General features: G+C 31.3%; 1 protein-coding gene across 3 annotated transcripts; it reads left to right on the top strand.

The window, feature by feature from the left end:
* Positions 1 to 2,013: 2,013 nt before the first annotated feature.
* LOC108460785 (jasmonoyl--L-amino acid synthetase JAR4-like) lies at positions 2,014 to 6,556 on the top strand. 3 transcript variants are annotated; one of them, XM_017760430.2, is made up of 5 exons: positions 2,014 to 2,321; positions 3,012 to 3,326; positions 3,412 to 3,513; positions 3,610 to 4,433; positions 5,931 to 6,556. In XM_017760430.2, exons 2-5 carry the CDS (start codon positions 3,034 to 3,036, stop codon positions 6,467 to 6,469), a joined length of 1,758 nt encoding a protein of 585 aa, XP_017615919.1. In that variant the 5' UTR covers positions 2,014 to 2,321; positions 3,012 to 3,033; the 3' UTR covers positions 6,470 to 6,556. The 3 variants fall into 3 exon arrangements, with proteins under 3 accessions (XP_017615919.1, XP_052887163.1, XP_052887164.1); XM_053031203.1 differs by having other exon boundaries at positions 2,014 to 2,181; XM_053031204.1 differs by lacking the exon at positions 2,014 to 2,321 and adding an exon at positions 2,806 to 2,896.
* The last annotated feature ends 18,209 nt before the right edge of the window (positions 6,557 to 24,765 follow it).

Raw genomic sequence — 24,765 nt, forward strand, 5'->3', positions numbered from 1 at the left:
GAATGATTTAATTGATTTTTTCATCGTTAAAGTGTCAATTGAGTGCAATTTTTTCCTTAAAAGGCTCAACTGAATTTTTTTATTTTTCTTAATAAAAACTTTTAGACCCTTTTTTAATTTTAAAAATTGAAGTTAAAATATTTTTGTTAAAAGAGTTTTTATTTTAACTATTAATTAAAAATAAAAAAATGAAAATTTTCTATTGATGAAAAAACTAAATAATTAACTATTAGGTCAACTATGCACATGATAAATGATAAAAGAAAATTTTGTTGAAATGAAAATTTGGTTGATATCAAATTCTAAATTCGATCTCTCGATAATTAACTCTTTTATTAAAAGTATAATATCAAAATTATCATATTTAACCCAAATTTACAAACATACATTTATAAGATTTAAATTATGATCTATTAATTGAGTATTTATCTTGTAAGAATGATTTGAGTTTGAATAATAAATGTAAGTTTGGAAGTTGAAGATCCTGCATGGATTGAATGAATAAAAAAACCATATTATTTAAAAAAATTTGGGAAAAATATCATATAAATATAAACCCAAAAAGAATTGAAGTTGATAACTGATATACTTGGCATCAAAACGTGACATTAAATTAAAATATAGCAATGGCAGTGCAAAGAAAGAAAAGAAAAGAACGTTTTGTATGCCGACATGTGTTTTGGAGTTCGAAGTTGGGAGCGTAGGGCCCACCCACCATTTGGCCGCTCGTCACACCCCACCATGCATTGCCATGCCACCATTACTTCCTCATTTCTACATCTTTAATTTGCTTACTTTACCAATCCATGTACATCTTAATTAGATGTTAAATTACCACTCATTATCAAACCAAAACTTCCACATCCTATATTTCAATCTAATATTTTGCATTACTACTTTTTAAAAATAAAAATAAAACTTAGCGCTATATTAATTATGGTAATCAATATTGTATCAATTAATATGTATTGTTTCGATCTGAATCAATATCAAATAATTTATATTCTATTCTTATCAAAATTTCGATGTATCAAATAGTCTATGATATAGAGACTTGGAAATCGGACTGCCCCAAACTAATTTTTTTTATACAAATTTGATTTGATGCACCATTTGATTTAACCTATACAACAAATTGACATTAATTATTACTTGACTTGATTTGTTGACTATGACTAACATATATTACTATGTGTTATTTTTTCTTAAAAGAGTTCTTTTGAGATAATTGAATTTGTTGGAAAACGATGAAATTGGCTTAGGAGAAACTGATTTTCCTTCACTCCTCTATAATTTATCCTAGTATGGAATGTGTCATGGGTGTGTTTTATTTTGGATTTTTTCCAGTTTTACTTTGATAAGGAAACAGGTTTAAAGAATAGTAAGTATAGAAGTACAATTGTATAATTGATGGAAGTAACAAGATATACATAATATAATTAATGTTAATATTATATTAAGATAAGTATTTGATTTAGTGATTAAATTAATATTTTATCGATTTAAATAACACATGTTCAAATATCATCACATGTAAAAATTTTATTGACTTTTTAAAATAAAAAGATTAAAATATTCTCGAATAATATAAATTAATTTAATTGTGAAAGGATATTTTTCATAATTTTTCTAATCGAGTTACTACTCAATTAACTCATGACATCAACTCATTCTACAACAAAAACTAATTAAAAAAGAATCTGAATGAAAATAGAAAAGTTAAAGGGATGAGAAGTGCAATATTGCCAAAATCTGCCTTTCATTGTAGTCGACCCCACGTCAATCTGGCGTTATTAACTTCCTTATCTAGTGAACCAAAGGCAATATTAACCAATTCTCACAATAATCCAAGCCCATAAAGGTAATTTCAGAATTCATCAGTTGTACTCAAGCTGGCATTTCCGGAATTCTAAGGTTGGAGTATGGGCAAAGTCGGGAAAGGACAAAAAACATTTTAGGAATTAAAGAAAAAAAAAAAGAGGCTGACAAATTTGTATTATTAATAATTTTAAAGAAAACGCCTATAAAATGCAAGCCTAAGAATCTTCTCTCTATCTCCCAATCCGCCATACCCAAAATCATTAACACACAGCAATTTGCCTTTGCCTTTCTTACGATAAAAAAAAAAATTATCTATCTTTGCAGACACTTTGAGGAAAACAAGAGAGCGCATTGAAATTGGTGAGCAAACAAAATTCCTATCCTTTTTCACCTCTTTCCCATATAAACTTGGAGAGTTCTGAGTTCTGACTCAATACCACCTTCCCTTCCCTCCATATCTCTGTCTCACTCTTTTACTGAAAAACACTGAGCTTCCTCAGGTACTTGAAATTTCTGAATTTCAAACTGCACTTTATCCACATACTTACTCTGATTCTGTTTTATTCTTTTTCTGTTCTATTGAATTTCTTTCATTTCTTTCATTTTGTTACAGGTGATTTGAATCTCTTTCTTTGATTTCTTTTTGTTCGTTTGAAATTTTCAAAGTTTTGGAACAGGATATGAAGTTGAATTTTTGTTTCACATTTCAAATTCTTTGATTTCTTAGTTTCCTCTTCTTTCCGATTTCATTAATTTTGCACTTTTTTTTTTAAAAAAAAACGTTTAATCTCTAATCTCTAATCTCTAGTGGGAAATTGAAGTTTCTTATCGGTTGACTGTATTGACTATCCGTCAAATAAAGTGAAAGCTTGAAAATGTTTTGAGTTATTGTCTTGGTTTTTCAGATTGCTGCTTAATTATCATATAAGCTTGTTTCCCTTTTTGACTTTATTTTTAAATTAGTGGTTTTTTTTTTCACCTCAAGTAATTTCTTTTTCTTGCATTTATTGATAGCAAAAGAAAACTCCATTCTGCTTCCGTTTGGTAGAAGAGAAAGAGAGCGGAAAACATGATTGTATTCTTTTAAAAATTATTTTTCTATGCTTTCAGATCACTTTATTCTTTTTCCTAAATAAGAAGTAAATAGTCTTCATATAATTTGATTTCCTTTTTTTTTTTTTTTTTTTAAGGTTGTAGTTTGAGTAAGTAAGGATGTTAGAAAAGATGGAAATTCTACACGTAGAAAAAGTGATAGAAGAGTTCGAAACGATGACCAAAGATGCTGAGAATGTTCAAAGGGAGACTTTAAAGAAAATTTTAGAAGAAAATGGAAGCGCCGAGTATTTGCAGAATCTGGGTCTCAATGGCAGAACTGACCCCCAAAGCTTCAAGGCTTGTGTTCCTGTCGTCACTCACCAGGATTTGGAGCCTTATATTCAAAGAATTGTCGATGGTGCTTCTTCCCTGGTTCTCACTGGAAAACCCATAACCACCATATCTCTCAGGTATTCTTTACTTTAATTTTATGTTTTACATGATTTTTTTTTTTAAAATTGAATGATAATTTTTATTATTATTGTAAATTTGCAGCTCTGGCACCACTCAAGGAAGGCCCAAGTTTGTGCCGTTCAATGACGAATTGATGGAAACTACTTTGCAGATATTCCGTACTTCTTATGCTTTTAGAAACAGGTATATGATTGGATATCTGTTAACCTTTTTCTCCCCCCAAAATTTTTTTTTGGGAGATTTTTTGTCGTTATTAATCAGTTTGTGTTATTGACACAGGGAATTCCCTGTCACGAATGGGAAGGCTTTGCAGTTCATATACAGCAGCAAGCAGAGTAGGACGAAAGGGGGATTGTTTGCTGGAACCGCTACGACCAATGTGTTTCGCAATTCGCAGTTTAAGAAGGCAATGAAAGTAATGCAATCTCAGTGTTGCAGCCCAGATGAGGTGATATTTGGTCCAGATTTCCGTCAATCTTTGTATTGTCATCTTTTATGTGGGCTGATTTTCCGCGAGGAAATCCAGTTGGTTTCCTCTACCTTTGCCCATAGCATAGTTCATGCGTTTCGAACTCTTGAACAAGTGTGGGAAGAGCTTTGTTTTGATATTAGAGAAGGGATCCTCACAAGCCGCATCACTTTCCCATCCGTCCGGTCAGCTATGGCTAAATTACTGAAGCCCAATCCTGAGTTGGCAGACTTAATTCATAGGAAAATTTCAGGGTTGAGTAATTGGTATGGATTGATACCGGAGCTTTTCCCTAATGTCAAATACATCTACGGGATCATGACTGGGTCCATGGAGCATTATCTGAAGAAATTAAGACATTATGCGGGGGATGTGCCTCTTATAAGTGCCGATTATGGTTCCTCTGAGGGGTGGATTGGGGCAAATATCAACCCAAATGTGCCTACAGAGTCTACTACTTATGCTGTTCTTCCAAATATTGGCTATTTTGAGTTCATTCCTCTGAAAGAGAATGTTGAAGAGCAAGTCCATGACAGAGGTGATGCTAATATCCTCTCTATGGAGCCCAAACCAGTGAGTCTGACTGAAGTTAAAATCGGTGAAGAGTATGAGGTTATTGTCACAAGTTTTGCAGGTACTAATTTGTGTTTCTTATGAAGAATCAATACTTTTTTTTCCTACAATTAATTTAGACTCCATGTCATGTCTCAACCACGTTCAAGTTGACATTATAAACCACATTGCACGTTACAGTGTCTCTACAACTTCTAATTTGTTTATTTGTTAATAAAATTTCCCAACCATGACATTAATGATCTTCATGTGGGTGTAGCCAAGTAGGAGGTAGGGCGAGCAAGCTATTAATGGTCCAAGCCTTTGCTGCTTCCAATAATGTGATATTTCATTTGCAGCAGTGTCGTGAATTTTTTTTCTTTAAAAAAAAAAAACCTTCGGCTCAGACATATCTGACCCAATTGGTTAAGACAAAGGCGCACCAAACAGTCGAAGGCTCATTTAATTGACTTATTTGTTGTGGTCTTTTTCACACATCCTTTCTGCACATCCACATTTTTATTTAATGTTGACACAAAATTAGGAAATAGAGGTCCTCTTATCAACAACACCCACGTGTTCTCTGCCATAATTCTCGTTGCTCCAAAATTTGAAACTTCTGTATTAAGAATCTGGCTACTCTCCTACATGTAGAGATAATATCTGATGCATCATATCTTTTTATGTTTATTTATTTATATAAGTACATTTACCCAATCTCTTCAAGTATCTGGGATCTTTTTAGTGTACTTGTTATCATAGGCTCATCATATTTACATGCTTTAAAATGAGGACCTTAATGGGGTGTTTTTTTTATAGGCTTTCCATTCTTGTAAATCATCAAGTACATCAGAAAATCTTTCAGGCTAAGTCCAATGAGTAGGCTAGAAGCAAACTGTTTCAGTCTAGAGGCATGGGGAAGAGGTCATTGGTTTCTCAGCCAAAGTCTTAGAGATACTAAGGATGATCAAGATTATTTACAAAATAGTGTTGTTTCGAAAAGGACGGGTTTTTCTGGGTCAATGGTCTGCGTTAAAAAAACAATTGAAAGATAATTTTATATATTCACAATTTTTAATAATTATATACATGACAAACAAGGAGAAGAGATAGATGCCATTGGGGCCATTTTTATGTCATAGTTTTATGTGTATCGTGCTAGAGAAGTGTTAGGATCATGTAAAACAAAACTGCCTAGGTTATGGAATAATTAAAAATGATCACATTCAACACACATTAATATAATAATATATATTTAAAAGATGTTTAGTGGAAACTGGGACTTCTTGTATTTTAGTCATTGGGTATGGAATCCTGATTAACAAGTAGTTGCAATAGGAAATATTATATTTTAGATGGGTGACCCCGTGTAACCCCCCCTTCAAGCATTGCATTAGCCATGTTTCTCTGTGTTTATCTGTATATTCATTGCTATTAATAATTGGGGGATTTGAAACATTGGCATGTTAGCGTAACTTGTTGTTTGTCCTTTTCTTAGAAATACTGCACCACTAGTTCACACCTACTTGGTTCTCAGTTGAAAATTTGTTTATAAATCTTTTTCAACTGTAAACCACAGGGTTATACAGGTATAGGCTAGGGGATGTGGTGAAGGTCATGGGGTTCCATAACTCAACCCCGGAACTGAAATTTATATGCAGAAGAAACCTGATGCTGACCGTAAACATCGACAAAAACACGGAGAAGGATTTGCAGCAAGCAGTGGAAGAAGCAGCCAAGTTGATTGCGGAGGAAAAGCAGGAAGTGATAGATTTCTCGAGCCATGTGGACATGTGGACCGACCCCGGTCACTACGTGATATTCTGGGAAATAAGTGGGGAAGTAAGCGATGAAGTGCTGAAAGAATGCTGCAATTGTTTGGATCGTTCATTTGTGGATGCAGGGTACGTTAGTTCCCGGAAGGTGAACGCGATTGGTCCCCTTGAGCTCCGAGTTCTTAGGAGGGGAACGTTTCAGAAGGTTTTGGATCATTACGTAGGGTTAGGGGCTGCTGTTAGCCAGTTTAAAACACCACGATGTGTAGGGCCTACTAACTATAAAGTGTTACAGATCTTGTGCGATAATGTTGCTAAGACCTACTTCAGTACTGCTTTCTAGCTGTTGTTAAATATATTTTTCCCATTAAAACTCGCCATTTTTCTTAATATAATAAAAAAAAATCAAAAGTTGTTCATTGGGTGTGAAGGAGGATCAGCTCGATTCCACAATCTTATATTTTAATTTGCTTCACCAATTGCAATTGCAATATTATATTATATGAATTGGATGTCGTGATGCGAATAATTGTTTACTTTTGATTTTAATCTATAAAAAACACCTTGATAACTTGATCTTTATTACATTGGATTTTGTCCAAAGCCTTTTGTAAAAAAAAAATAAAACTTTCTCATTTTATTCTCAATCTTTTAGTTTGCTGTTTAAGATGAAGCTTCGGGTGCTTGAATATCTAAATTTGAGCATCATTGTATAAAATTGTGATGTGTAAGATTTCTTGTCTCATCATATGTGTGTATCATTCATAGAGTGATTCTGTATTGTAACTAATCACACATATATTTAAAATTGTGAATGTACTATATTTGTAATGGTTTAAACTTTCAAACAAAATTATCTTTTTATTTCAATAAATTTTATCTCTTTACTTAAATTTGTTAGAATTTTTGTTATGAAATTTAAAAAAAATTAGTTTTCAACTATTGAAAAACACATAAACTTGAAAGGTTAACTATTGGCACCTACCCATGTCTTTGATTTTTCAAAGATATGGGTGTTAGAATTTTGGCATCGGAAATCAAAAAATTTAAGACACCGAAAGTTGTGAAATTTAGCATGGGATAATTGTAATTTTGGTCCCTAATTGTATAGGGATTTTACAAGTTGATCATTGAATCTCAATTATAAATAGACCTAACCATTTCTCATTTTTTACATCCCATATTTGTCATTCTCTACTTAAGGCATTGTTCTCTCTCCCTATTTGTAAATTTTAACTTCTATTTTTGGAGTGAAATATATTTGGTAGTGCCCGAGGATGTAGGCAAAATTTGCTGAACCTCGTTAAAATTCTGGTGTTCTTTATTGTTTATTTCTGTATATTTTGTGAGTGTGATTGTAGTGACTTATTGTGCTATTAAATTACGATAGAGGGATATTCTGGCTAGGAAAGACCTGGGACTTAAGTGATCCTTATGATCCATCTCTCTTTACTGGGAATTGAACTTAGTGTGATTTTTCAGTACAATAATTTTACTCTTTTACACGCTTCTGCGCAACAATTGGTATCAGAGTTAAATTCATACTTGATATACGGTATTGTTCATCTACGATACTATTCATATATACGGTACTGTTCACGTATACAGTAGTTGGGATTGAGGAGAAAAATGACAGAGGCATCGTCATCAGCAAAGACTATTGTGACCAACGCAAAATTTAAAGTAGAAAAATTTGATGGTACCAATAATTTTGGTATGTGGCAATGTAAGATCCTGGATGTCTTATGTTAGCAAGAGCTGGATATAGCCGTTGAAGAAAAACCTGATAAGATGGATGATAAGGAGTGGGCCAAGATCAATAGACAGGCGTGTGGTGCAATCTGCTTGTATTTGGCCAAAGAGCAAAAGTACTCTGTCATGAGGGGGACATTAGCGAAGAAGTTGTGGGATACACTGGAAGAAAAGTTTCTAACGAAAAGTCTTGAAAATAGGCTTTATATGAAAAAGAAACTTTATCGATTCACGTATGCACCCGGCATATCGATGAATGATGTGTGAACTCATTCAATAAAATTTTAGCAGACTTGCTAAATTTGGATGAGAAATTTGAAGATGAAGACATGACATTATTGTTGTTGAATTCTCTTCCTGATGAATATGATCATCTTACCACCACATTGTTTCATGAAAAGGATACAATCACATTTGATGCAGCCTGTAGTGCGTTGTATAGATCTAAGACTCGAAAGAAAGATAAAAGAGATCACAAAGATACAAATGCAGCAGTCTTAATAGTAAGAGGTCGTTCACACAACAACAAACCTGATGAAGGGGTAAGTCCAAAGGGAGACCCATCAAAGACGAATGTGCTTTTTGTCGTGAGAAAGGGCATTGGAAAAAGAATTGTCCTAAGTTACAAAAGGGCAAGGCTATTTCTGATGCATGCGTAGCAGAGTATGATGAGGAGTCAGACTTTCGCTTGGTTGGCATGGCAATGGCATGTCATACGGATGAGTAGATTTTGGATTCAGGATGTACTTACCATATGTGTCCTAATAAGGACTGGTTTTCTAGTCTTAAAGAACTAGAAGGTGGGGTTGTTTATATAGGCAATGACAGTGCTTGTAAGACAATGGGAGTGGGTACAATCCAATTGAAGAATCACGACGGCTCAATCCAAGTCTTGACAGATGTTCGCTATGTACCTAGCTTGAAGAAAAATCTCATCTCATTAGAGGCCCTAGAATCTAAAAGGCTCACAATCACTTTGAGAGATGGATTACTAAAGGTAGTAGCTGGGGTATTAACGGTGATGAAAGGAACTAGAAGAAATAAATTGTACTATTTAAATGGAAGTACAATTATTGGATCAACATCAATAGTTTCTGCGAAAGATGCAAATTCAGAGGCTACCAGGTTATGGCATATGCGATTAGGACATGCTGGTGAAAAAGCTTTGCAGACTTTGGCGAAGCAAGGCTTGTTGAAAGGTGCAAATTCATGCAAATTGGAATTCTGTGAACATTGTGTTCTAGGCAAGCAGACGAGGGTAAAATTTGGTTCAGCAATTCACAATACGAAAGGAATTTTGGACTAAGTTCACAGTGACGTATAGGGACCTACCAAAGTGGCTTCTTTGGAAGGTATGCACTATTTTGTAACTTTTATTTATGATTATTCAAGAAAAGTATGGGTGTATCTAATGAAAAGAAAAAGTGAAGTTTTGGATGTATTTCTGAAATGAAAAAAGATGGTGGAGACTCAAACTGGTCGAAAGGTCAAATGACTTCGATTAGATAATGGTACTGAGTACAAAAAATAACCCATTTTTACAAGTATGTCAAGATGAGAGCATTGTGTGACACTTCACTGTTCGGGATACACCACAGCAGAATGGGGTGGCAGAACGTATGAATCAGACTATACTGGAGAAAGTTTGAAATATGTTGTCTAATGCTGGGTTGGGCAAGGAATTTTGGGTTGAGGCAGTTACATATGCGTGCCATCTAATTAATTGGTTGCCATCAGCTACAACAAATGGAAAAAACTCCTATAAAGATATGGACTGGTAAACCTGCTACTGATTATGATTCTTTACATGTTTTTGATTCTACTGCATATTATCATGTAAAAGAATCTAAGTTAGATCCAAGAGCAAAGAAAGTACTATTCTTAGGTATAACTGGTGGAGTAAAAGGATACCGTCTCTGGTGTCCTAAAACAAGGAAGATTGTTTTCAGTAGAGATGTGACTTTTGATGAATCAACCATGTTAGAGTACAAGGATTTACAAAAGGATGACAAAACCAATAGTAGTTTGCAGTAGGTGGAGCTTGAAAAGATTAATGATGATCCAGCTAATATTGAAGGGACAAATGATGAAGAAGTTCTAACCCAAGAACTTCTACAACAACAAGATTCAATTGCATATAGGAGGCCAAGAAGAGAGATTCGTAAGCCTGCTCGCTTTGATGATATAGTGCCCTATGCACTTCCAATTGCAGATGATGATGTTTCTTCTACTTACACAGAAGCAATAAGTAACCCTGATGGTGTAAAGTGGAAGCAAGTCATAAAAGAAGAAATGCAATCTCTTCATAAAAATAGGACTTGGGAGTTGGTGACACTATCCAAGGGAAAGAAGATAATTGGATGCAAATGGGTATATGCAAAGAAGGAATGGTTTCCTGGTAAAAATAAAATTCGATACAAGGCTAGATTGGTAGCAAAAGGTTACGCTCAGAAAGAAGGAATAGACTACAATGAAGTGTTTTCTCCAGTTGTGAAGCATTCGTCTATTCAGATTTTGCTAGCTTTGGTTGCGCAATATGATCTTGAACTAGTTTAGCTTGATGTGAAGACCGCGTTTTTACATGGTGATTTGGAAGAGGAAATCTATATGACTCAGCCAGATGGATTCAAGGTTGCTGGTAAAGAAAATTGGGTTTGCAAACTGACAAAGTTGATTTATGGATTGAAACAATCTCCGAGGCAGTGGTACAAACTATTTGATCAGTTCATGAAAGGGCAAAGGTACACAAGAAGTAAATTTGATCATTGCATGTATTTTCAAAAGCTACAAGAAGGAACTTTCATATACTTGCTCTTATATGTTGATGATATGCTGATAGCATCTAAGAGCAAAGTTGAGATTAAAAAATTGAAGACTCAACTCAATCTCGAGTTTGAGATAAAAGATCTAGGTGAAGCTAAGAAGATTCTTGGTATGGAAATATGTAGAGATAGAGCTCATAGCAGAGTTAGCTTGTCTCAGAAGCAGTATTTGAATAAGGTACTACAGCAGTTTGGCATGAACGAGCAGACAAAACTTGTAAGTACCCATTTGACTTCTCATTTCAAGCTCTCTGCACAACTATCTCCTTCGACGAATGCGGAACGAGAATACATGTTGCAAGTTCTGTATTTTAATGCAGTGGGTAGCTTGATGTATGCAATGGTGTGTACAAGACCCGACATTTCACAAGCAGTTAGTATAGTGAGCAGGTATATGCATAACCCTAGAAAAGGACATTGGCAAGCTATAAAATGGATTCTAATGTATATTCAGAAGGCCATGGATGTTGGATTACTGTTCAAGCAGGATAATACACTTGGTAAAGGTGTTATTTGGTACGTTAATTCTGATTATGTCAGTGATTTAGACAAACAAAGATTAACCACCGGTTATGTGTTTACACTTGTTGAAGGACCAATAAGTTAGAAGTCTACACTACAGTCTACAGTTCGTTGTCAACCACAGAAGCCAAATACATGGCTGTAACTGAGGCTGTAAAGGAAGCTATTTGGTTACAAGGTATGGTTAAAACCTTGGGATTTGTTCAGGAGCATATTAACGTGTATTGTGATAGTCAAAGTGCTATTCATTTAGCAAAGAATCAAGTCTATCATGCACGTACAAAGCATATCGACGTATGATTCCATTTTGTACGGGAAATTATTGATGAGGGAAAAATTCATCTTTAGAAGATTAAGATTGCAGATAATCCCGCATATATGATGACCAAAGTGGTAACAGCAACCAAGTTCGAACATTGTTTGAACTTGATCAATATCCTACAAGCTTAACGATTGAAGAAGGCACTATCAAGTATTGTTGTCAAAGGCAAAAAGAATTGTGTGAAGATAAGATTATTCTAATCAAATCTTCACGGTGGAGATTATTGGCAGCTACCCATGTCGTTGATTTTTCAAAGATATGGGTGTCAGAATTTTGGCACCGGAAATCAGAAAATTTAAGGCACCGAAAGATGGGTTGAAATTTGGCATGGGATAATTGTAATTTTGGTCCCTAATTGTATAGGGATTTTGCAAGTTGATCCTTGAACCTCAGCTATAAATAGGCCTAACCATTTCTCATTTTCTACGTCTCATATTTGTCATTCTCTACTTAAGGCATTGTTCTCTCTCCCTATTTGTAAATTTTCACTTCTATTTTTGGAGTGAAATATATTTGGTAGTGCCTGAGAATGTAGGAAAAATTTACTCCCTCATTAAAATTCTGGTGTTCTTTATTGTTTATTTCTGCATATTTTGTGAGTGTGATTGTAGTGATTTATTGTGCTATTAAATTACAATAGAGGGATATTTTGGCTAGGAAATACCTGGTACTTAAGTGATCCTCATGATCCACCTCTCTTTCCTGGGAATTGAACTTAGTGTGATTTTTCAGTACAATAATTTTACTCTTTTACACGCTTTCGCGCAATAGTAATTTTGCTAATTTCTTGTGTACAAGTTATTAAATTGTTGATTTTTAAGTCAATGATTCAATAACAATGTTCACTTATATTACTTGATTGAAATAAGTTTTCAATTTTGTAAAATAGAGGGAAAAAGTTCATAATTAAATATTTATAATTTTTATACATAATCTAAATGTTATAACTTTTAAATTATACTCAAATAAGCAATAACCTTTAATTAAAAGATACCAAATACAAACATTAGAGGTTTTTAAACATAGAAAATATAAAATTAGGAAATAAAAAATTTAAATAAAGGGACAAATATAATCATATTTTTATAATATTGACCTATAACCCATTGTTGAGTGTTTGAGTTTAGATTAAAGGACATGATGATTGTACAAACCCAATTTAGCCCGGGGCACAATAAGACCTAAACCCAATACATCCCCATTACATCCAAAATCAAACTAAACCCAACCTACCCTAACTCAAACAAAGCTGACCCAAACCCACACATAGGCCCAAATTTTTGACCCAACTAGCCAAATTTAGGGTCTCAGAAAAGGTGAAACCCTAATCAACCCCTAGCACCGCCGATGTCACATCACCAGCGCAAGTGGCGCACCTGCCCATTGCCTCCCCTGTTGCCACTGCCATTTACCTGCAAAAGAGAAAGAGTTGAACAATTATTAAAGAAACAAGTTGTAAATGGCTATAAAAGCCATCTAAGAAACCATTGTAAGGGGCTTCGGCTTTTGCTTCAACAAAAATGAAATAGAAAAAAAGAGATTCAAATACCAAACTACAGATCCACAAAACAAATTAAAAAACCAAAAGGTTACTGTTATTCATTTTTTTCTTTTCTTTCCTTTTTTATTTCTATTTTCTTTCTTTTCTTTTCGAATATATTTATACATGCTTTCTCTATTTTATAATTTAAAAACAGTATATATGTATATATTTATATATAAATATTAAAAAAATAAAAATTTTTACTTTTTTTCAATTTTCAGCCACGGTGTACCGTGGCTGGCAGGGCGGATGATGCCGGCCCGATGACCGGTTCGTTGACCGGACCAGAGGGCGAGAGAGAGCTTCTGAATTTTCTTTAAAAAAATGACAGCAGAATGAGTTTTTTTTTGGTCAAAAATTAGCTTTTATAACTTAAGCAAAATGACGTCATTTCACTTGGGGGCTTTAGCGCACAAAACGACATCATTTGGCATGGTGACCCGCAACCTGACCTGTCCGTCCGAAGGTCCGCATGTTTTCAAGCGGAAGGGTTATTTGTACTTTTGGCCCTTCCGCTTTTTTATGGTTTTGCAATGCGGTTTTTTTTATATTTTTTAATTTTTGCCCCACGATTTTATTTCAATTACAATTTGATCCTCTGACCGTTTGAGGAGTGGACATTGGAACGGCGTCGTTTTGGGGATAGGGCATAATTGTGCAATCAGTCCCTCTTTTGTGGCGCGCGTTTCAATTTGATCCTCCCTGCTACTGTGCGTTTTGGATGGAAGGGTTATTCCCCACTTTAGTCATTCCTTATTATTCGCGGGTTCAATTCGGTCCTTTTCTTTTATTTTTTATTTCAAATTGGCCCCGAAATTTCATTTTACGTTCAATTTAGCCCTTTCTTAGTTGTTTTTACTATTTTATTATTAAAATGAATTAATTGTTATTATTGTTTTTATTATTACTATTATTATTATTATTCCTTTTATTATTATTATCTATCATCAATATTATTATTATTAATACTATTATTACTATTTTTATTTTTATTTTATTATCATTATCATTTTTGTAATTATTATTACTATTATTTTTTACTATTATTATTTAACATACTATTATTACTATTTTTTATTATCATTATCACTATTACTATTATTACCATTATTATATTTTCTTATTTTGATACTATTATTATTATTTATCTATGTTTTATTCGTCCATTTATGTCTCGATTATGATATTTTTATTTATTCCTATTTATATTTATATATTAATATCATTTTATATATATGTGGGCCTTGACTCTATTTTAATTATTTTATTTATATCCTTTTGTATATATATTTTAAAGAAAAACTTTAGATTTTATTATTAATATCCTCCTTACTATTATTATTATATTCTATTCTTTTCTTCACCTATTACTTTTTAAATACACTCATTTTATTTTTATTCCTCACTCACATTATATATTATTTATTTATGTATATATCTTTTTATATCATTTCAATCTTTAAAATATTTATTACTTGTATTATTACCATCAATATTATTATCATTACTATTTCTATTACTATCATTTTTTAAAATAGTTTTACATAATATTTATTTATTTACTACTAGTTTTTCTTAATTAATTTCAATTTTTTTAGCTTATTTATTATTTCCATTTTATTTTAGCTTATTCGTTTTCTTCATTTATTTTATTTCGCTCTTATCATTATCATTCACGTTCATGTCTATGTTTATTCTGTTATGCCTTTCAATACCGAAATTTATATTTGTTTATGCATTCTTTATCTCATTTTATTACAAACTTATGTTATATTAACCTTTACCCGAGCCAAAATTGATTTTTTTATAAAGGCAATGTTCCGTATTTAAAAATTCGAGAAAATCGTGCCCTAACTTACTGGGTTTTAGTTTTTCTCCTTTAACCTAAATAACGGAACATTCTTTTAAAATCGCGATACGAGTTTTGAATAAAATGCTTACTCTCTGAGATTTGAGGTGTTGTGCCCTAACTTACTGGATATGACATCTTGTTACCTCGAGATAAGATTTTTGTAAATAAAGGCAATATTCGGTGTTTGGAAGTTCGAGAGATCGTGCCCTAACTTACTCGGTTTCGATTTTTCTCGTTTACCCTAAATAATCGAATACACTTTTAAAAAGTTAAAATACACGAATTTTAAATAAAAGGCAAGCTCATTCTCAAAAGTTTGAGATGTCGTATCTTAACTTACTGGATGTGACATTTTATTACTTCGAGACGAGAAGGTCTTTAACATTCAAGTGTTTTTTACTTAAGATATTTAGTGAAGTGGTCTTGTGATTTTGAGATTAGAGGAGAAGTGGACCAAATTTAATTAAGTTATTAGATCCACACCAACCAACCCAACCATCGTCTTCTTTTTCTCATTTCATTCAACGAGATGCCTTCAGTATCATTAACAAAATTTTTAACTAATACTAGTTAAATTAGCTTAAAATTTTATTTAAGTAATAACTTAATTTTACTTTAATAAAATTAAAATAATTTTTGAAAATAAATAAATAAAATTAGCACAACTTCTTTTTTATATATAAAATTTCCATTAATAATTGTAGTTTAAATTATATTTATCACATTTTTCCTATACTTTATGTTTAGAGTTTTATTCAAATAATATCTATATTTTAAAATTAACACGATTTTTAACTAATAATTATAATTATTTTTAAATGTGTAGTCATCATAACTTCTATTAAATTATAATTTAAAATGTATAATTATCACAATTTTTATTTTATTTTTAAATGTAAATTTAGTAACATAATAAAAAAAGGCTATTCGATCAATTTAATTTTTTCCAAAATTGTGCTTATGTACATTATAGATTATCAAATTAATTGATTTCACATTAATATAATATAATATTAATTAATATTACTTTTATTATTATCACATAATAATACTAATAAACTATTATTCTAATGTTAATATAGTAATATAATTAACAATAAACTGTATTTTAAATCGGTTCAAAAGTTTTTAAAACTCGTACTTTTATTTACGTTATAATTAAGATACTTAAAATTCTATTTAGGTAATCACTCAATTTTATATCAATAAAATTAGCACAAATTTTTAAAAATAAATAAATAAAAGACACAAGGACTTATTTGGCTCTCCAACTTTATAAAAAAAAGTCATTTTTACCCTCTATTTAATTTTCTGCCCTTTTTAGCCCTTAAAAGTTGCATTTTTTTTGCCAAGTCACCCCAAAATATATGGAAAAATTAATGCTATTTTTTAAACTTTATTGATGTGGCATACACGTGGATTGCCATGTAGATGACACATCAGCATTTAATTAATTTCTTAAAATTTAAAAATTCAACAAAACAATTATAAAAATTGTTTTAAAAATTAAAATTCATTAAAAATATTTTTAAAATATAAAAATATTTTTAAATTTTAAAATTAATTAAATGTTAACATGTCATTCACGCAATAATCCACGTGTATGTCACGTCAGCAAAGTTAACAAAACATTAACTTTTCTATTCACTTTGAGGTGATTTGACAAAAATACAAGTTTAAGGGTTAATTTTTAACTAATAATTGTAAAATAAATTATAATTATTTTTAAATGTGTAATTTATCACAATTTCAATTAAATTATAATTTAAAATGTATAATTATCACAATTTCTATTTTATTTTTAAATGTAAATTTAGTAACATGATGAAAAATAAATGGTATCACCATCCGTTTAAAAGTTTTTCTAAACTTGTACTTTTATATAAATTATACATTATAGATGACCAAATTAGTTGATTTCACTTTAATATAATATAATATTAACTAATATTATTTTTATTATTATCACATAATAATACTAATAAATTATTATTTTAATGTTAATTTAGTAATATAATTAGAAATAAAAGGTATTCTCGTTGGCTCAAAATTTTTTCCAAACTTGTGTTTTTAATTAAGTTATAATTAAGATGCTTAAAATTCTATTTATATAATAACTCAATTTTACATAAATAGAAGTAGCATTTTTTATATCAAAATTTTTATTAATACTTGTAATTTAAATTATAATTATAACATTTATTTCTTATATTTTTTGTTTAGAGTTCTATCCAAGTAATACTTCTATTTTAAAATTAGTACAAGTTTTTTATGTAATAATTTTAAATTAAATTTTAATTATTTCCAAATGTATAATTGTCGAACTTCTATTAAATTATAATTTAAAATGTATAATTATCATAATTTCTATTTTATTTCAACTTTTAATTTTTAAATGCAAATTTAGTAAGATGATAAGAAATAAAGGGTATATTCTTTTTAGCTCAAAAGTTTTTTCAAACTTGTGCTTTTATATATATTATACATACGAAAAATAATAATTTTTCTATCTTGTATGTACTTTAAAAGGATAAAAACCAAATTAACAAAGAAACTGTAAATGTTGAGGGCTAAAATAATTATTTTTTACCTTTGACATCATTTAACTTTAACGACAAAAATGATGGAATCAAGATTTTTAAATAGAAACGTAGAGCGATTCAATGTCTCAAAAATTAGGGTATAAAAAATTAAATTTCAAAAGATTAGAGGGGACTTTGGCAGAATTAAACCATTTTCTCATTTTAGTGTGATGAATGTGGTGGTTTCGTGGAGAATGCAGTGTTGGTTCAAAATCAAATAAATTATTATGAAAACTGGAGGGATGAAGAAAGCGCATGTTATTGCAAATGCATTTCAATACCAATACAGGGTGAGATGCTACAATTACAATCTAACTTGAATCCCAATTTGTTAGTGATTGGGCCTTCACCCTTTTCCTTTCATTTTTGTTTTTTTATCACAAGGGTCATCTTATATTATTGAAAGACAATAATTGTTAGTTAATTAATGGACGGACAGGTCAGCTTAAATTAAAAATTGATATGACTTTTAGAGAATCTCCCAATACATTTCATCATTTGTTTCTAAACCCACAAGTTCTTTCAAACTCAAAAATATGAGAAAATCCAAAGAAAGAAATGAAGCAGCAGCAGCATTTGATATTTGGGATTGTGGCAGCCCTTTATATGATTCATTTGAATTGGTATCAGTCAGTCATCAAATCGAGAGGCATCTAATGAAATTGCCTTCTCTCGGTGGCCCAAACAGGCAGACCACCAGAATTGGTCATCGTTCTGATGTCACCATTTCAGATTCTACAAGCAACGACGGCAGAGACAAGGATCGTTCTTCTCTCAGAAAAAGACTCAGAGAATTTCTGGGGAGTAGGTTTTGGAAGAGGAGAAAGGTTTGGACAAAGGAAGGACAAGGCGTTGCATTTGCAAGAAGTAGATAAATATATACATAAAACAACATATAAGAGATTAACAGGTAACTCAATGTCTGGGAAATTATTATGTTTATTGTTCATTTCTCCATTGTCTCCCATTCAATGTATGATTGGATCATGCATTGTCCTAGATGTACAACAGACACTTTCTTGTTCCTTTTCTCTGTTTTATTGTTGGTAGTGAAAATTTATTTGAGTGCATTTCCAATGTGGGGTATGAGGCAACTAGTTAAAACCATAAAGCAACTATTGAAATAGAAATGCCAGTGTTGATTTTAACTATCTATTTCTACCTTGGAATTGTTTTGATTTGATGTCTCAACCCAAATCCCGCAAATTGAATGCTAAAGTCCAAGTTAATTGAGATGGCTGCTATTTGTTTTTTTATTCAATAACGATGATATGATTTACAAAATTACATCAACATTCCTAGTTGCTCTTTAAAATATAAACAATAGCAAAAGATTCTTACGGCTTTTTTACAAAAATAATATTAAAATAATATTATAAAATAAAAAGCAAATGAGAGAATAAGAAAGAACTATTTTATTGATAAATGGGAGATCATCTACAATACTTTTCCAAAGTCTATATTTATAGATATAAGAAGTATAAATAAAATAAAGTTCTACTTCTAATTATTATTAGAATTTAAGTACATCAAAACTTATTTTGATTCCTACGGATCTGGTGTATTATAAGGGATTTGCCTTTTCTATTGATTCCTACGGATTGGATCAAAACAATTCTTGAATGAGGTATTCAACTCCGTGGATGAATCGAAAAAGAAATCTTTATCGGCTCTACCTCCTATTTTTATGAAGAAAATAAATCTTTTATCGAAGGATCAGAAAAAAATGGGTCCGGATCTCCTGCGGGAATGATTTGGAAGATCCAAAACCAAAAATAGTGGTATTTACTAGCAACAACATAATGGAGGCAGTCGATGAACATCAACTTAATAATAAAATATTCATAACACTCCCACTTGTAGGGGCGAAGCCAGGGGGGCTAGCATGGGCCCCGACCCCCCCCCCAAAATGTAAAATTATTATTTTGGCCCTTAAATTTTTTAAAAAATTTTAAATTAGTAAAGGTAAAATTGCACTTTGGCCCCCTAAAATTATAAAAATTCAATTTAATCCTTTACAAATTATAAAGATATAAACTATAAAAAATTAAAATTTCATCTGGCCCCCCCTAAAAAAATTTTCTGGCTTCGCCCTGCCCACTTGAATGTCTATCGGTAAATAATGTGTCTCGTTAAAACCTTACTAAGATAAAAACCCTGTGGGTAAAAACATACCTATTGAAGGAAAAATAGTACACATATCTATAATACGTATAACATGCGGCCTCATTAAAACCTTACCAGGAAAACCCAATTGGAAAAAATCTCGGTTAAGGAAAAAAGAGTATAGCACGCATTTACTGTCCATCATGAAAACATCACATAATATCTCATATTTTACGTATTCAATCTTGAATACTAGCTTTTGAAATGACCATTTAAACATATTTGCTAAGCATTTATATCAATATTCTTTTGAAAGTCATGAGTGAGGAAAATTTTGGAGAAATATATTTTGATCTCTTTAGGAGTTTTAACAATAATCATAGAAAACTTTAATCATGATTCTTCTATTAAAAATATAAATAGGTATTTTGGATCATTTTATAATTCTCCTTCAACTACTATTCATTAAGTTAAATTTACATATGTTCAAATAATTTCAATTCATATAAATGAACAATTTTCCGAGAATTTCAATATACTTCTAGCAATCTAAATCCTTCAAAGATTTTAATATAAACTTTACTATATAGTTATTCATAAAAGGTTGTAACAACAACCATTAGACGCAAGTTAAATATTTTATAAACTGTCATTTTAATAATATATCTAAAGGTTATTGCATCCACCATAAAAGAATATCATATCTTTTCATAATCAATGCGAACTTAGTAAAAAACTTCATATTTTATTCTATTTTTGCAGAACTACATTTGTACCCTTACTAGTTGAATCTCTTCAGTTTTATCGACTACTTTTTTATTATCGGTTCCACATTTTCTCAAATTGACATAATTTATCGACATTTTTTTTCACTATTTCAATCTTCAATTTTAGGTACCCAATCTTTTCTAGAGTTTTAGTTATTGGTTATGTATTGGGTCTTTTCTGGTGCACCCGCCTTCACTATATGACCATCTAGAAGAATTTTCATCTTTGGAACGGATAAATCTATTATTTATTCTAACTGATTGTTCTACCGGGACTTTGATTCAAAATATTAGATGATATATAACACTTGATTATTCTTATTAAGTTTGTAAATACATCTAACAATTAACTTGTAATAAATTAAGTTTCCTTTTTGAAATTTTGGTTCAAATTACTCTCTATAAGGATCTAGATAATGATAACTCATTACAAGCAGTGATTTCATTCAGTTATTATTTCTCTCTCCCTAATATTGGGAAAACTATTAAATCAAAATAGTAATCACAAATCATGTCATAATTGAATCTCTAATACATTCAAAACATCTAAGAATATAAGGAGACTTGTAATTAATATATATTCCCAACTTTCTTTGAGGATTCACTTATCTTTATGCATTGTGGTAGAGCAATTGGAAATATACGCACACACAAAAATTCTAAGATGAGAAATATTTAGCTCTTGACCAAAAACCAATTGTAATGAAGAATATTTATAACTTATTGGCTTGATGCGTACAACATGTAAATCAACATAATGTCATGTTGAAATAGGAAGTTTAGTTCTCATAAGTAATGGTTTAGATATTAATCAGAGACGTTCAATCAATAATTTCTCTAAACCATTATATGCATAAATAACAGTCTTATATAAAGGTTTTTCAAAACTCAATCAATAAAATACTGAGATATAAACTCATCAGCTTTAGAAACATGAATTGTCTTAATTGCATAATCTGAAATTAATTATTTAAACAAGCAACCTTGCAAATGACAGATTGTAAGTTGATAACACATATGTGATTGTTTTGTAGATGCATCTACCAAAATCATATAATATCAAAACCATCTACATGGTGGATGAATGAGCTCATATTCATTTCAGAAATGCAAGACATCAAATCTCAACTTTAACTAGTGAGTTTCTAATAATCAATTTTCATTGAGAGCAAATAACAAATTAGAATTCTTTAAAGTAAAGAATCTCTTGGTTCTTTAACGAATGTCCATATGAATTCTCAATTAATTTTCGCATCATAATATGATTTAGGATGGTCTAATTGGTCACGCCAAGTAGTAAATATATTTGTATCAGTAAACTTCTAGTTTACTTTAACATACATTTCAATTGTACTAATAATGTCAATATAAATTGTGACAAATTGTAACGAATGAGAATATTTTTCTCTCCTCCTCCACTTGTGTCAGCACCTTTTCTATTTTGTTGCCACTTCAACCACCTTTGGTCTTCAATTGCACCACTACAACCACTATTTCACCACCGCCTCTTCCCTTCTTTTTCTTTACTCTACCACCGGACCGTCACAACTGTCGCCACACTGCCACCATCGCTGTGACCTGTTTTGCTTAATTTTTTTCTCTTCTCTTCATTTCATTGGTCATAACCAAATCCTAGTCACTCATATTCTTTTCAATTTGTTAAATAGTATTCTTACTTTTATACTTTTTTATTTTTCTATATAGCATCTATACCAACCTCCACTCATATTTTCCATTGAAATCGTAAGATCTCTAATTTAGCTCAATATAGTGTAAATGAGGATTAGTTCATCTAATCTCAATTTTTTCTATTCTTTACGTGAGTTGAATCTAATGTCTAATATATGTATATTAAGTTTTCGTTGAAGGATTTCATCCAAATCACTCAGAATTGCAATAGCACAAAAGAATTACTTGGATCTCTGTTTGAACGAGTAATAGAATCAATGCGAGATATTATTAGATCTGTAGCATTGAAGTGTGGAGGACTAGATCTAGTGTCAAGAGACCTTTATTCCAAGTGTGGGTTTTAACCAACTGAAGTTGTGTATGATTGTTCATATATATTATATCATTATGATTAATAATAATCTGCTCCGAAATATTAGCTAAATGAATACACTAAGTATTCTTGGTGATTGATAAATCCTTTATTAGGATTTATTTCAAGTAAGTGCCTCTGATCTAAATGATGCCACATATTTACATATGTTATTATATGACTTGATGATGTTTCGCATATTATGTGATATTGAAGCATGTTACTGATCTATTATTGAGACTGTTTACATAATAAATCATGTACATTATTACTAAAATTTTAGTCACATGTTAAAAATATGGTTTCTGATACTAAAAACACTAAAAGAATCATTAGATGCACTCACTGCACTATTTTTTCGAATGCATGATAATTCGTGTCACTATTTCTATCACTGATTGCATGTTTAAATCATGCCTACTATTTCTGCAACTGATTGCATGTTTTAATAATGTCTACTGTATTGTTCTGTTATTGTTCAAAACATGTCATATTGCATTGAGGTTGGGACAATTATGAAATAATGAAGTACTGGCAGCTTGTCTGCAATACTGGTGGCCTGTTCACATTACTGGTAGCTGGTCTACATTACTAGCAATTTATTTGCATTACTGGTGGCTTGTCTACAATACTGGTAGCTTGTCTGCAATTTTGGCAGTTTACCTAAAATACTGGTGCCTCTTCCACAAACTGGTGTGCTACTGGTTGGTTGAGTTTTGAGGATTTCTTATTAGGGTATGTAGCTGAGTTGGGTAGGAACCTTTCTGAAAAATTTATATTGACATAGTCATGCATAGCATAAACTATAAATTTTGTAATGTTTATGATATTCTGTATATTTACTGGCCCGAATTTTAGATTTACTGTTTATTATTGTTTTTTAGAGTTAAGACTCACACTGAGCTTATTAGCTCATTTCTTAATTTTTTGAATTTACAGATAACCCCAGAGGTTAGGACTTGGATACGGTTATCGGAAGAGCTTCTTGGATATTTTCATTTTTAAGTACTTTAAACTTTATTTTAATAATTTTTTGGGGACTGTAATAATTTTTATATAGATTGTGGCATGAGACTTTATTTTAGGGATTTTTATTTTGATTTGCCTGTCATTAAGTTTTAAACTAATTACTTGATATTTAAATGATTATCTATGAAAAATTAGCTTTTAATGAAAATCTAATATTATCACTAATTTCCGTTGCAATATTGAAAATAAGTTTTCAATAAAATACAACTTAGTTTTTGAAATGATTAATCTTTATAAACAAAATTTTAAAAACACTTGATTTTTGAAATTAACATATTTTCATGACATTAAGACAAACTAGTTTTGAATAAAAAGGCAAATGGTTTTAAAATATGTTCGAAATTATCGAAATTTTTTTGTACCATTCCGGTGGCTAATGTTGTAACACCTCTAACCCGTATCCGTTACTGGACTAGGGTTAAGAGGCATTACCGAACATATCGAAACATTTAGCTTTCATTTCACAATCATCATAGCATCATAGGTCATACATTAATATAGAGTCCCTTACATAGGTCAACGAGATCTTAAACATGCTTGTGAAAGGAGTCGGGACTAAACCGAGCACATACAAATTTTTCCAAAACTTAAATGTTTTTCTAAATTATAAAGGTCACACACCCGTGAGTCTAGGCCTTGGCAAAATAGAGTATACATACTGACTTGTCCCACATGGCCACAAGACATGCTGGTGTGCCAGGTGGTGTGAAAATCAAGGAGGTTACTGACTTGGGTCACAAGGTCGACCATACGCCTATGTGCAAGCCCGTGTGCTACACACGACCGGTAGACACGCCCGTGTGTCTAGGCCGTGTCAAAACTGTAGGGTATACTGACTTAAAATCGTAGGGTACCCTAGGGGACACACGGCCGTGTAACATAACTGTGTGTCACACACGGCTAAGACACATGCCCGTGTCTCTACCCATGTGGACAAAAATAGGCCATTTACAAGGCCAAATTGCCACCCTAATTTTGGATCCTCTCTATATGATCAAAACCAAACATTTTATACCAAATTCTCAGCCAATTCACATACCAAAACATACACCATTCATGCCATATCATAAACAACCAAATTCATGCTTATAATCATACCAAAATCATGCCAAAACACATGATTCATAATCTTACCAAGTTCGTAATTAATCAATACCAAAACTTACCAAGTTGACCAATTCACTTGGCCATTCATAATCATATCATATTGACCATATTGCATTACAAACAATATACTAAAATCAATCCATAAGTTCATCTATAATCAAGTTATATCACATGGCTAAATATTTACATCAGAA

The sequence above is a fragment of the Gossypium arboreum genome, chromosome 7, assembly GCF_025698485.1.
Source record: "Gossypium arboreum isolate Shixiya-1 chromosome 7, ASM2569848v2, whole genome shotgun sequence".
NCBI classification, from domain to species: Eukaryota; Viridiplantae; Streptophyta; class Magnoliopsida; order Malvales; family Malvaceae; genus Gossypium; species Gossypium arboreum.